At 40.2% G+C, this 15,719-nt stretch overlaps 1 protein-coding gene across 1 annotated transcript in view; it reads right to left on the reverse strand.

Annotated features, from left to right (window-relative positions):
• Positions 1-15,719, reverse strand: part of TMEM232 (transmembrane protein 232) — a 252,399-nt gene that overhangs the window by 176,703 nt on the left and 59,977 nt on the right. Inside the window, exons 8-9 of the mRNA XM_052643924.1 lie at positions 2,583-2,706; positions 1,056-1,308 (exon numbers count right to left, since the gene is read on the reverse strand). Of these exons, the coding sequence (XP_052499884.1) occupies positions 1,056-1,308; positions 2,583-2,706 (377 nt within the window). The remainder of the gene's footprint in view (positions 1-1,055; positions 1,309-2,582; positions 2,707-15,719) is intronic.

Here is a 15,719-nt window from a genome sequence, read left to right on the forward strand (position 1 = left end):
GTTTAAAATTGGCACTAGTGAAAAATAAGCATCATCTTCCTAAAAGGCAGGCAAAAGTCAAATACATTACACTTCAAAGTCAGCTTCAATCTACTGTTTAAACCAGAACTATATTGAAAGTACTTTCAAAATAGCAAGCAAGTTCTTGAGAAAGAAACTATCTGTGACTAAGGTCTTACTGTTTAAAATTATATTCACATATGTTCAAAATCAATGAATTTGCCTCCTTATCTTGCAATTATCTTTGAAATTCAGTGATTTATTTAATTACATAATAGACTCGCTATCATTATTGCCCACCTATTCTGTACTAAATACCATGGTAAATACGGGTTAATATGAATACAGTTCAGACATGATTCTCCAATCTCGATTATCTTAAGACTTAATGGAAGCTAGAGACATATCCCTAAGAAACTATAATAACATATAGACTATGGACTACATGATATTCGTAAAGAAGAGTGCTAGTTAACCTGAAAGGACACTTTTGAATTATATTGTCCCTGACATGCCCTTTTAAAAACAGAAGCATTTTATTCTAATAATATGCATAGGCAATAGTAGAAAAATAAACAAGTCTTGAGACACAAGTCAGGTACATTTTGAGCATGAAATGCGAGAAGTGAAGAATGAACTATAATATCTGAGTGATTAAAGAGAAACACTCTGGGGTCTGGGAAGAACAAGAGAAACAGTGAAAGCAATGGAGAAGACGGATGAGAAGGCCCAACGGAACAAGAGCAAAACAAATGCTACACACGTTCTACAACTTTTCCTAAGGCCATCTCCTGTTTCCAAGGAATATAACTTGAACCAGCAATCAACAAGCTCTAGGGTACATTTCAGCTGTTTTAAAATTATTGATCAGAAGTTTCCATCTTATACAATAGACTTCCTAAATTTGTAGAAAGTTTTAGTAAATTTGACATTACCTTCCCACTTCAAAATGTTAACTTTTTGTACATAAAAAAGATTATCATATATAAAGAGATATATTAGAAATATTTCTCAAGAAAAAATATTTCTCAACTGTTGAAAAACAGTTTACTCACAACAATCTGATGTTTCTGAAGAGAAATATTCCAAAAGACCCGAAATGCTTGTTTCCCTCAATTCTGGCTCTTCTGGTGATTTGCCCACAAGTAAAACATCATTCTGTGGACTTTCACAGTCACAGAAACCAACTAAAGCAGTCTTTCTCAAAACAGAATTGGTCGCATATAAGCAGATTTCTGCAAGAATTTTTATGTATATGGAGACTACATTCTGGGCCCAGGAAAAATCATCTACCTCGCAGCTTTTATCCTAAAATGAGAAAATAGCTATTATAGAATCAAAGTATGTTCTGTCATAATGAGAACTATATACCATACTTATAAGAAATATCTTCAATTTTTATTGAGTTGTTACAAGACCATAATCAACTAACACTTCTAAAATGTGCTCATTAAAAGCAAGTATTCCATGGGTAGATTGCATGAGACAAGGTTCAAAAAATAAAAAATTACTAAAAAGTATATAAAGTACAACATTTCAATTTCCTTAGTAATCAATGGATTGTCAATTAATCCAATGAGATACTATTCTCCATTTCATATTGTAAAAGAATCTGTTTTGTATATAGCTCAATTTGTATGTACACTTTTATATATTTTTTCATAAGAATGCAAAAGAGTCATATCTTCCGGAGAGGAATTTGAACAGCTGCTGTAAGGGGATTAGGAGAAAGTATGGAGTCTATCATTTGGCAACAAATCTATTCTAAGGAAACATCCGTAAATGCAGGTGGAGATTTTTTTGTATGAGAATATCAGTTCAATATTATTTGTAATTAGATGTGAATCGTTGTTGGTGATGGACAGGAAAGCCTGGCATGCTGCAGTCCATGGGGTTGCAAAGAGTTGGACACGACTAAGCGACTGAACAGAACTGTGAATGATGCAATTCACTGAATCAGAAATAAGCTCAAAGTTCAACAACAGAGAAACAGTTACCTCATCCTCACTAAAATGTATTAATAAATCTTAATAATATGTAATGACAAATTTTTTTAAACAGGAAACTAAACCATGACTATCTGATCCCATGTCTGCTAATAAAATTTAAAAATTCCTCCTGGGTGCCTGCATGTGTGCATGTGAGTATAATGTACTATCTCTGTGTCTCTATCTATCTGTTTATTCTGGGATGTACAGTAAACATGCTTTACTTTCACATTTAACCAAAATTATTGTTACAAAGTCAGGCTCATTATGGGAGCTTCCCTGTTGGCTTGGACAGTAAAAAACCTGCCTGCGATGCAGGAGACCTGGGTCTGATCCTGGGTTGGAAAGATCCTTGGAGAAAAGAATGGCTACCCACTCCAGTAATTTTGCCTGGAGAATCCCATGGACAGAGGAGCCTGGCGGGCCACAGTCTATGGGTCCCAAAGGGTCAAACATGGCTGAGCAACTAACACTTTCACTTTCCTTCATGATCATTATAAGTCCTAATATAATGTACAATTAAAATAGGGTCAGAAGTAAAATTTGTTTCAATTTAGGTCTTTTTGTGCACCTTCATTAACAATATACTCTTACCTGATTTTGAACAGACATAATGCTTAACAGAAAATCTCTCATTAGGTCCATGAATGCTTTCAAACAGGCTATGTTTAATCTGGCAGCCTCCCCAAGGACCAACAAAGCCAAGGCTGAATCCAACCTGGAAATTTTATAAACAAAACAACAAAGACTTTAGTTTAAAATAATACTAAATAATCTTTTAACGAAAAAGGTAATAGGCCAGAAGAAGTGACTGCTGTGGATGACTAGATACATTTATTTTCAAAAAAGACTAGTGTTCTTTGCCATTGGTAACTGCTTACAGAAAAGGGCCACATTGGGACAGATGCTGAGTCCACAGCAGTGCTCTGACAAAACTGAGAGCAAAAAATATTACAAATGATCACGTCTCTTTACAGATCCTGCGTAGCGAGCAATCAAAGGCACTGGTTTCAGAGTGTCCCCAAGATCTCACAATAAGTTTTGATTTCTAACCTTTTGCAACTGATTCCAGCAGGTATATTTCAGGAGAGAGTTTTATTCTCAAAAGAGAGAATTAAAAAATGGTCTTTCTAAATACTATGAAAGCTCAGTATTTTTATATAAAGTGAAATTTCTCAAAATAAATTTGTATTTCACATTAAATAGAAGACTGCCAAGATTTGAAATAACTATGCAACTAGGAGGGCTTCCCTGGTGACTCAGATGGTAAAGAATCTGCCTGTGGGAGACCTGAGTTCGATCCCTGGGTTGGGAAGACTCCCTGCAGCACCCACTCCGGTATTTTTGCCTGGAGAATGCCATGGACAGAGGAGCCTGGCGGTCTACAGTTCATGGGATCACAAAGAGTCGGACATGATTGAGTAACTAAGCACACGCGCGTGCGCGTGCATACACACACACACACACACATACACATACAACTGGGAAATCATATAAGAGTTCATTAACCGTAAGTGTACATATATTCTAACAGTTTCAGGAAATTATAAATTTAGTGTTGTTATTCAAATTTCAAAGAGCTGATAATAATGTAAATATAAAATTATCTCTGCCTGGAGCTACATACTGCCTTGATTCATAGGCCATTAATCAGTTAAATCATCCCACATAGTCAACAGAAGAGTCCAAATGCAGTACTTGGGTGCAATCTCAAAAACAATAGAATGATCCCAGTTTGTCCTTCTCCAGGGAATCGAGGGTAGAGCGTCTGCCTGCAATGTGGGAGACCTGGATTCGATCCCTGGGTTGGGAAGATCCCCTGGAGAAGGAAATGGCAACCCACTCCAGTATCCTTGCCTGGAGAATCCCATGGACAGAGGAGCCTGGTAGACTACAGTCCATGGGGTCGCAAACAGTGGGACAAGACTGAGCAATTTCACTTTCACTTTCATAAGACCTTCTAGAACTAACACTAAGAAAAGGTCCTTTTCATCACAGGGGATTGAATATAAAGTAGGAAGTCAATAAATACCTGGAATAACAGGCAAGTTTGGTCTTGGAGTACAAAATGAAACAGGACAAAGGTTAACAGAGTTTTTCCAAGAGAACGTAGCAAACACCCTCTTCCAAAACACGAGAGGACTCTACACATGGACATCACCAGATGGTCCACACCAAAATCGGATTGATTATATTCTTTGCACCTGAAGATGGAGAAGCTCTATACAGTCAGTAAAAACAAGACAGGGAGCTGACTGTGGCTCAGATCATAAACTCCTTATTGCAAAATGCAGGCTTAAATTGAAGAAAGTAGGGAAAACCACTAGACCTAGTGGTGTGACCTAAATCAAATCCCTTATGATTACACAGCAGAGATGACAAATAGACTCAAGGGATTAGATCTGGTAGACAGAGTGTCTGAAGAACTATGGACGGAGGTTGGTAACATTGTATAGGACGTGGTGGCCAAAACCACCCCAAAGAGAAAGAAATGAAAGGAGGCAAAGTGGTTGCCTGAGGAGGCCTTACAAATAGCTGAGAAAAGAAGAAGCAAAAGGGAATGCCGAGTTTCAAAGGACAGCAAGACGACATGAAGTCTTAAGTAAACAATGAAAGGAAATAGAGGGAAACAATAGAATGGCAAAGACTAGAGATCTCTTCAAGAAAACTGTAGATACCAAGGGAACATTTCAGGCAAAGATGAGCACAAGGAAGGATGAAACTGGCAAAGACCTAACAGAAACTAGGGAGATTAACAAGAGGTGGCAAGAATACACAGAGAAGTGTTGCAGTGTTAATCACTCAGTCATGCCCAGCTCTTTGTGACCACATGGACCTTAGCCCACCAGACTCCTCTGTCCATGGGATTTTCCAGGCAAGGATACTGCAGTGGTTTGCCATTTCCTTCTGCAGAGAATACACAGAAGAACTATACAAAGAAAGGTCTTAATGACCTGGATAACTACAAATGAATGTGGTCACTCATCTAGAGCCAGACATCCTGGAGTGTGAAGTCAAGCGGGCCTTAGGAAACATCACTACGAACAAAGCTACTGGAGGTGATGGAATTCCAGTTGAGCTGTTTCAGATCCTAAAAGATGATGTTGTGAAAGTGCTGTACTCAATATGCCAGCAAATTGGGAAAACTCAGCAGTGGCCACAGGACTGGAAAAGGTCAGTTTTCATTCCAATCCCAAACAAAGGCAATGCCAAAGAATGCTCAAACTACCACACACTTGCACTCATCTCACATGTTAGCAGGGTAATGCTCAAAATCCTTCAAGCCAGCATTCAACAGTATAAGAACAAAGAACTTCCAGATGTACAAGCTGGATTTAGAAAAGGCAGAGGAATCAGAGATCAAATTGCCAACATCCATTAGATCACAGAAATAGCAAGGGAATTAAAAAAAAAAAAAAACTACTTCTGCTTTATTGAATACACTAAAGAGTCTGACTGTGGATCACAACAAACTATGGAAAATGCTTAAAGTGATGAGAACAGCATACCACCTCACCTGTCTTCTGAGAGACATGTATGCAGGATGAGAAGCAATAGTTAGAACTGGACATGGAACAATGGACTGGCTCAAAATTGAGAAAGGAGTACATCAAGCACATGCTGTCGCCCTGCTTGTTTGCCCTCTATGCAGAGCACATCATGCGAAGTGCTGGGCTGGATAACTCACAAGCTGGAATCAAGATTGCTGGGAGAAATAGCAATAACCTCAGGTATGCAGATGATACCACTCTAATGGCTGAAAGCAAAGAGGACATACAGGGCCTCTTGATGAGAGTGAAAGAGGAGAGTGAAAAAGCTGGCTTAAAACTCACCATTCACAACATTAAGATCCTGGCCTCCAGTCCCATCACTTCATGGCATATAGAAGGGGAAACAGTGACAGACTCAATTTTCTTGGGCCCCAAAATCACTGCAGATGGTGAGTGCAGCCATGAAATTAAAAGACGCTTGCTCCTGGAAGAACAGCTATAACAAACCAAGACAGTGTATTAAAAAGCAAAGACATCACTTTGCTGACAAAGATCCACAGAGGTAAAGCTATGGTTTTTCCAGTAGTCATGTACAGATGTGAGAACTGGACCAAAAGGAAAGCTGAGGGCAGAAAAATGGATGCTTTTGAACTGTGGTGTTAGACAAGAATCTTGAGAGTCCCTTGGACAGCAAGGAGATCCAACCCGTTAATCCAAAAGGAAATTCAGTTCAGTTCAGTTCAGTTGCTCAGTTGTGTCCGACTCTCTGTGACCCCATGCGTCGCAGCACGCCAGGCTTCCTGTCCATCACCAATTCCCGGAGTCCACTCAAACTCATGTCCATTGAATCGGTGATGCCATCCAGCCATCTCGTCCTCTGTCAACCCCTTCTCCTCCTGCCCCCAATCTCTCCCAGCATCAGAGTCTTTTCCAATGAGTCAACTCTTCGTATGAGGTGGCCAAAGTATTGGAGTTTCAGCTTTAGCATCAGTCCTTCCAATGAACACCCAGGACTGATCTCCTTTAGGATGGACGGGTTGGATCTCCTTGCAGTCCAAGGGACTCTCAAGAGTCTTCTCCAACACCACAGTTCAAAAGCATCAATTCTTCGGCGCTCAGCCTGCTTCACAGTCCAACTCTCACATCCATACATGACCACTGGAAAAGCCATAGCCTTGACTAGGCGGACCTTAATCGGCAAAGCAATGTCTCTGCTTTTGAATATGCTATCTAGGTTGGTCATAATTTTCCTTCCAAGGAGTAAGTGTCTTTTAATTTCATGGCTGTAATCACCATCTGCAGTGATTTTGGAGCCCCCCAAAATAAAGTCTGACACTGTTTCCACTGTTTCCCCATCTATTTCCCATGAAGTGATGGGATCAGATGCCATGATCTTTGTTTTCTGAATGTTGAGCTTTAAGCCAACTTTTTCACTCGCCTCTTTCACTTTCATCAAGAGGCTTTTTAGTTCCTCTTCACTTTCTGCCATAAGGGTGGTGTCATCTGCATATCTGAGGTGATTGATATTTCTCCCGGCAATCTTGATTCCAGCTTGTGCTTCATCCAGCCCAGCATTTCTCATGATGTACTCTGCATATAAGTTAAACAAGCAGGGTGACAATATACATCCTTGACGTACTCCTTTTCCTATTTGGAACCAGTTTGTTGGTCCATGTCCAGTTCTAACTGTTGCTTCCTGACTTGCACATAGGTTTCTCAAGAGGCAGGTTAGGTGGTCTGGTATTCCCATCTCTTTCAGAATTTTCCACAGTTTATTGTGATCCACACAGTCAAAGGCTCTGGCATAGTCAATAAAGCAGAATAGATGTTTTTCTCGAACTCTCTTGCTTTTTCGATGATCCAGCAGATGTTGGCAATTTCTTCTCTGGTTCTTCTGCCTTTTCTAAAACCAGCTTGAACATCTGGAATTTCATGGTTCACATATTGCTGAAGCTTGGCTTGGAGAATTTTGAGCATTACTTTAATATAACCTTGAATATTTATTGGAAGGAGTGATGCTGAAGCTGAAGCTCCAATGCTCTGGCCGCCTGATATGAAAAGCTGACTCATTGGAAAAGACCGTGACGCTGGGAAAGGCTGAAGGCAGGAGGAGAAGGGGACGACAGAGGATGAGATGGTTGTATGGCACCACTGACTCAATGGACATGAGTTTAAACAAGCTCTGGGAAATAGTGAAGGACAGGGAAGCCTGGAGTTCTGCAAGTTCACTGGGTTGCAAAGAGTCAGACACAACTCAGCAACTGCACAACAACAGGAGATCAGTTTGAATAGTCAATATTTTTGAAAACTATATTTGAATTTCACAGCTGTGATACTTCAGGTCAGCAAGTCAAGCTCATCATGATTTCCAAAGGAAACACCTCTAACTATGGAAAAAAAGATAATTCTTTGCATTTGAATGATGCTTTGCAGATCTCAAAGTTCTTCACAATTTACCTCCTTAATCTGAACCACAAGTTTTGACACATTGAAGAATTTTTTTTAAATACTTTAAAGATATTTTAAAAATTGAGTCAAGCAGATCTGGGAAACCTGTCCCAGTTCATGTTTTAAGCTAGGTTAACTAATAATGTAAGTCTTCTCCCACCTATGTGTTTTTCCTACTTTTCTCAGTTTTGCTTTTCTAAGCCATTATTTAAACACATTAATATTTAACCTTAGATTACAATGCTGCCTATTGCACACCTAGTTCCATTTGTCTCCTTCTTCCTTTCAGAACTAAACCTCAATTTTGTTCAAAATGGCCAAGCGATCAGTTAATATTGCTTCAACAAGATGGAAACTTTTCCATCTTGATTGGGGCAGTGATTACACAGGTGTATGCATCTGCCAAAAGTCATAGGTCTGTACACACAAATTGTTTCACTTTTGTTATATATAAATTATATCAAGTACATCTAATTTTTAACAAATGACTCCCCAGACTCCTTTGGAATGGCGTTAAGCATAGGTTTGGCCAGTGAGATATAAGAGGAAGCATATTGTAAAAGCCTTCCATAAAAGCTAAAACTGGTTTTAAATTCAGATAACAGGTTCTCCTTTCTCCTCTGCTCATCCTTTTCCTGGGAATTCACACCTGACACCAGAAGGTAGAGCAGCCGTCTTGCATTAACGAGGATGAAAGTCATTTACTGAGGATGGAATAACAGGAGGCTAGGAGAGGCTTGGCTCCTGAGGGCCCCTGACACATTCCCTCAGCGGTGCTGCACTTGTCCTGTGTGATAAACAAAGCCCTACTTGGGAATGCGGCTGCAGTCAGGTCACTGTTCCACGCAGGAGCACTAAAGTCTAACCGATGCATTTAAGCAATATTTATCAGCATGAAGTTTAGAGGAGGAAAATTGGAGATGGAATCTCAGCTCTATCACTAACTAGATACATGGCATAGGGCAACAGTCACACCTCAGCTAAATCTTAATCTGCTCATCTATAAAGTAAATGTAGCAAAACTTACTTTTCAGAGACTATTATGAAATTTAAGGGAAATACTCTATATAAAATGTCTGGATTCAAAAGGCTGAACTGAACTGAATCACAGCAATACCATTATTTCAAAGTCAATAGATGTGAGTTCACTAAGGTTTTTTTTTATCTGCAATGACTGAAGGAAAAGGTCTGGATGCTCTCCAAGGTGAACAAAGAGTGAGTCCTTCCCCAGAGTACTCAAGGCCCCTGCTTCACAGTAAGGTCAAGTGAAGGAGGGGACAGTCTCAGACTTTGCAAAACTTTACCCATGACTTCACTTTCACTTTTCACTTTCATGCATTGGAGAAGAAAATGGCAACCCACTCCAGTGTTCTTGCCTGGAGAATCCCAGGGACGGGGAAGCCTGGTGGGCTGACGTCTATGGGGTCGCACAGAGTCAGACATGACTGAAGCGACTTTGCAGCAGCAGCAGCATACCTCACAGTCAAACCTTTTGTTTCTCCTGTTCCCTTTTAAGTCTGGAAAACTGTAGCTAACCTAGGGCAGTTTCACTAAAATACAAATTGAAAAAAGATTCATCAGTGTCAGCCACCTATGGTTAAAAAAAATGCTTTACCAGAAACATACTATTTTCAATCAATACTGCTGATCACAAAATTTTCAGTAAGGGAAAATGCCTTTGACAAAAATAGAATAAAAGCAGCAAAACTTATAAATTGAAGTTTGTTAAAAAATCAAAACTGAAAATTGATGCACATAGAAAATTTCCAAATTGATTTAGGTTAGACATTTAAATACAGCACGGCAACCCACTCCAGTACTCTTGCCTGGAAAATCCTATGGAAGGAGGAGCCTGGTAGGCTGCAGTCCATGGGGTCGCTGAGAGTCGGGCACAACTGAGTGACTTCTCTTTCAGTTTTCACTTTCATGCATTGGAGAAGGCAATGGCACCCCACTCCAGTGATCTTGCCTGGAGAATCCCAGGGACAGGGGAGCCTGGTGGGCTGCCGTCTATGGGGCCGCTCAGAGTCGGACACAACTGAAGCGACTTAGCAGTGAACTCATTGCAGTACACCAAGTCTCAACAACCAGCACATTGACTTACTTCCACAATGCCATGAAATTAAACATGTACAAAGTAATTTATAAATATTATAAATGTCCATCTAAATACGTAAATAAAGAAATGGAGGCAGAAGTTTACTGGCTTGTCTAAAAAACATAGTCACTTGATTCATTTTACTTTCTAGCTTTTCTTTTTCAACTTTTTTCTTCTGATTTTAATTTTTTTTATTGGAATACAGTTGATTTACAATGTTGTGTTAGCTTTCGAAATTAATGTTTAACTACACAGAGTCAAATATGACCAGGTCGGGACTGGACTTCAGCGAGTCTGACTCCGTTCCAGTTTTCCTTCTAGACTTATAACTAGACTAACTAATAATTAACTCCTTCCTCTAGACCAACTAACACATAATAACCAGAGACTTCATAAAAAGATGCCCATCTGAATACCAGCTTACAGAAAGGTTAGAAACATCAGAAGTAGAATTTTTGCCTAGGTTCTCCTTGTTCTTCTATGAGCAAATTATTATTTTAAAGAAGAGAATCAAAATGTCTCTATGTTGCAATCCTTACAAAGAGTTACTTGAAACTTTCAATAGATATTTCAAAAAACACTGATGATGTCAAAAATCCATACAATTCTGAAGCTGGAAAATGAAAAAGATGTGACTATCTTACAGGAAACTTCCTGTAAGATATAAAAAAACATAAAATTGATGGAGCTGGAATAAGAACAGCAAGAAGGTGTAGCCACACACAACGCGAAACTCAGCAGTCCTGATTCCCAAAAGTAAGTTAAAAGAAAAAAATTAAGGAAAAACATCTCTACTGTCTATCATGTTTTTCACGGAAATAGGAAAAGGGCAGCGAATCCTATACTTGGAGATACTGAATTTTAAAGGAGTCGATATTTCTATGCTTCTTTATCCTCATCTCTTAGCATTTATGCAGAGATAGCAACCTTCAGAGGAGAAGGCAATGGCACCCCACTCCAGTACTCTTGCCTGGAAAATCCCATGGACGGAGGAGCCTGGTAGGCTGCAGTCCATGGGGTCGCTGAGAGTTGGACACGACTCAGTGACTTCACTTTCACTTTTCACTTTCATGCATTGGAGAAGGAAATGGCAACCCACTCCAGTGTTCTTGCCTGGAGAATCCCAGGGATGGGGGAGGCTGGTGGGCTGCTGTCTCTGGGGTCGCACAGAGTCGGACACGACTGAAGCAACTTAGCAGCAGTAGCAGCAGCCTTCAGAAGACAAGAAGTATAGAAAACAGTGCTCGTGGGGCTGCGTGTGTAGGACAGGGACTGAGCATGCTGTGAGTGCGTTTTCTCCTCAAAGGTTGACTAGAAGGGAGTAGGAGAATGCAAGGGGTCCCTGGTGACATTTGCCTTTAACCTCTGCAAGGTATATTGCAAATACAACCTCTTGTTTAAAAAATAATTTTGTCCTAGTTCTGAGATAAGTAAAATAGAAAATGAAAGAGGAGGCCCTACCTGTGACCAGTGGAAAAACATTACAGCAAGAGCTAAAGAGAAGATCAGTCTGAATACTAAGGGATGATCATGCTTCTGAAAATGCTTTCTTACAGGAGCCAGAAGACATTATTACAGGACTCTTCAGGCATCTTTAATAAAGCCTAGGAAGAAACGACAATGAAAAGCCTTGATACTGATGTGAAAGGTGGAATAGTTAAAAAAAAAGAGTGCCAAAAATTAACATTATAAAAATATAATTCAAATTCATAATGAAGGCAGTTACGCACTCAAAAAATGGGCACTTAAAAGGGAGCAAACTTTAAAATTTCTTCAATAATTTAGAGGAAGACAACCCCTGGCAAATTGAGATCCATTAATATCGAATTCCTATTGAAACAACCAGACATAAAGAAACAAAAATCTGTAGTACCACATACAAAAAAGAGCAACTTTAAGGATTTTAAAGCTATGAAGAAAATGTGACCCAAATGAAGGAAAATGCCTCCAAAGCCAAGAAGCCCAAAATCTGATTTAAAATGTAATGGTAGGCATATATGTGTGAAAGAAAAACCCTGGGCAGAGAGAGGCAGGCATTAGGAACACACGTGAAGATCACTAATCAGTGGAAACCTTCCTGAAACACAGACCAGTAGCCACAGCCTCACACAGCGGGGGCGTCTCTCCAAGGAAAGCAGAGAAAGCGCCCCGACAGCTTCCTAAGGCGCTCAGTGAGATGTCAGAGGAGGCATCCACCTCCTTGCTGCAAACCACAAAGATATTCCTAAAAGGTTCTGGATTGAAAATAAAACAGACAAATCAAAGGGAGGCAGACTGGCTTTGACCATCTCCTAACAACGATAATGTAGGAAACAACATAGCAACATTTAGACCTTTCAAGAGGGGAATTGAAAAACAAAGAACTACGAGCACGGTCACCTATCGCCGCACAAAATGTACTTACACTTCTTAGGGGGAGAAAGCGTGGCAAACATTATACTCAGCCAAGGGCTGCATGTAACCAGGGGCTCTCCTAATGAAACAGGTCACCTATCTCCATACTTAGAACTTTACTTGGGCCAGCCAAGGAAGGAATAGCATTTAACAGCTTAAGAATGGAAAATCCTAGAATTAAATGACTGACAGTGAGTGGGAAGGACACAGTTTAGTAAGCCAACATTATTTTATAAATGGGATCTAAAAATTAAATACATACACCATCCTTTGAGAAAAACAAACATTTTAAGTACTGATTCAACCATAATATTATTGGACACTAAAGACCACATTAACGGGCTAAGATGGTGAGCATTAGCATAAACAAACCAGTCTCATCTTCACCACACACAGAAAAGAGAGCAATCAGAATTTCTCTCCCAATTTTGACCACTGAGGAAAACTTGTTTAAAGAACACATTTCTCTTGCCAATGCCTGACTTCTGATACTCAGAAGAGATGAACTACAGAAAGGTCTGGTCTTTAGCCTGTCTGCTAAAAGGGTTCCTTCCTCTGCGCACAGAGCTTCCGTCCTGGCATGCCAGGGAAGGAAGTCGGGGGAATGAAGGGATGGGTTGTCGACAGACCACGACAGCTGTTTCAAACAAGCAGGCCGAGGTGCTCCCTAATTGCCTGCTTCCATACAGTCAGTCAGACAGGTGGTCTGCCTATGTGGCTGGCTGGTGGTAATTAATCCCAGGAGCAAGATCTTTCTTTCAGTCTTTGTGTTTGCTCTTGTTTTCTTTCTTTTCCTTTTTTTTTTTGTTAATCATTGCAAATTAAGAGACCCTGTTTGGAGCTGCAACCCCCATGCCATGTAAAAACAGTCCTTACTAAATAATTGGAAGCTGGAGAATGGTATAATCACATTTGTGGTATAACCGTAGCAGCAGAGCATGACAGATTACTGAAGTGAACACACAGGGGAGGAGACCAGTTAATAAGCTGGCAGTCATGACACTAAGGGCCTGAAGCCTGGTGTCACCATGGCGGGGAGAGCACGGCAAACGGCCCTGAGAGGGAGTCCGGGTGTCTGATTAGGTTAACTTGAGGAGAGGACACGTGTCAGGCATGGAGACAGAAATTCAGTAGGTAGGCGTCTGGGAAAAAATTAATTCAGATCTGGACTAGCAGGAAATGAAGGATTAGGGGAAGACTCGGTATAAAAAGTGTCTTCACCTTCACGTTACTTACCTTTCTTTATGATGGCTATTACCTCTATCTAACATGAACAGACGCTGTTCATGGGGGTTATGTGACCCAATCAAAATTAGACCGAGAGCCAGAGAAAAAAACTCAGGCGTTAGATTTGAAGCTGACTGTTTCTCTCACTGTGCCATTAGGGAGCGAAGCATAAATTGTATACTTATCCTTGATACAGATAAATGTTTATATTTAGCTCAGAGGATTAAAGGATTGATAAGAAACCCAGGAAATGAATCAGAAGACTGAGGACCTAACCTGACATCTCAGCTCACGAAGAATGAAGAGGATTAGTGGTGAAAACTTACATCTGGATGGTGCTGGTTAGACTGTCACATGACATTATAATTACCAGGGTTCAGGGAGACAGACATCGTGGAGGTCAGCAATGAGGCCAGAAGTAAAGGCCTTGCTGGCCAGGGCTTTCTTTAATTTATTTCGATGCAAACACGAACACTCTACGTCTGGAAAACACTTGCCACGTTGGTGTAATTTTAAATTGTCAAGCATTTTCAGAATACATTCACGGTGCGGTTAGATCGGCTATTTTGCTTTGGGAGGTATAATTTTATAGGTTACATTGCTCTTTTGAAATGCCATGCTGCATTTCTCAGCAGTCCTCATTGGCTAATAATTCAATTATAAACACAATTCATTATTTTCATGTTGGATGAGAAAGCCTTTGGTGCTGGCTTGAGCCATCTCCCCAGAGCAAGTGGTGCAGTTTGTAAAAGGCCAGACCACAGGGTGGAGCATTCAGAGGAAGAAGCATCACGCGACGTTTAAGCATATTCCATGGAACGCTGCCTTACAGCAGCTGATCCGCGGCACAAGCCAGTCAAACTTCCGACCTGAAGGCTGGTGTGGGGCACGGGGAGGGGCTCAGCATTCCTGTTTCTCCAGGTCTTCACCCTGCTTTACAATTCACTGTTCTGCGTGTGTTTCCTCTCCTCAGTTTTCCCCTGTCCCCCACTGACCAGAGGTGGCTCTAATTCTGTGAGTCTCTCCTGCCTTTTCATGCATCTTGGGACTGCTCTTCTCCAGCCTCTGCTGAAACCACTCATTTCTGTGTCTTTCCTTTTGTGTGGCATGATCTTTATAAAGGGGGTTATAAGAAGTCAGGTGGGAATATATGGGATGAATTATCTGTTGATGGACAGCATCAGAAATGGGCAGCAGATGAGAACCACTCACTAGTATTGGCCCGAGCACTTTTGCCACTATTAATTAAGGAATTTCTTCTGATCCATCAGTTAAATGGTCTCCCTCTGCATTTTAAATCTCTGATCATTGTTCTATTGTGTGATACTGTACAGACATGCACGGAAAATGAAATCGCTTGTGTTACTCCTTGTAATAGTGACTTGCATTGGATTTCAGGCCCTAACCAAAGATACCCTCTACCAAGTGTCACAGTTCTAAGGTCCAGCAAATCCTCAGTTCAGCTCAGTCACATCCAACTCTTTGCAACCCCATGGACTGTAGTAAGCCAGGCCTCGCTGTCCATCACCAACTCCTGGAGCTTGCTCAAAACTCACGTCAATCGAGTCGGTGATGTCATCCAACCATCTCATCCTCTGTCATCCCCTTCCTAACAGAGTCTTAATTTACTATCAGGGTCTGAAGCCTCAGTATCTTTGCATAATCCTAAATATGTTTAGTCCATTTAAAAAATTTTTCACATGTACCTAAACTTCAGAGTACACAAAATGAATAATAAAGTTTCTCCAGAAATACAAAAACATTTCTGATTTGATTTTGTTTGGTTTTGTCTGGAATTATAACCTCTTGAAAACTACATAGGTGGTCACATAAATAAAGACTTTTAAAAAGAAAAGTTTTTTTTTTTAATACGTGGTATAATGTTATCATTATAATTAACAGAAAACTTGCCTAATAGTCAAATTGCTAACTTAAAAAGACAAAAAATTTTAATGTCAATGGGTTATTTCTGTTTACTAGAGACATCATTTAAAAAGAAAAATTAAATTCTTTTCTTAAAAAAACAGTAAATAGGACTTTCCTTGTCACGCAGTAGATAAGAATCCACCTGCC

The sequence above is a fragment of the Budorcas taxicolor genome, chromosome 7 (assembly GCF_023091745.1).
Source record: "Budorcas taxicolor isolate Tak-1 chromosome 7, Takin1.1, whole genome shotgun sequence".
In the NCBI taxonomy this organism is placed as follows: Eukaryota; Metazoa; Chordata; class Mammalia; order Artiodactyla; family Bovidae; genus Budorcas; species Budorcas taxicolor.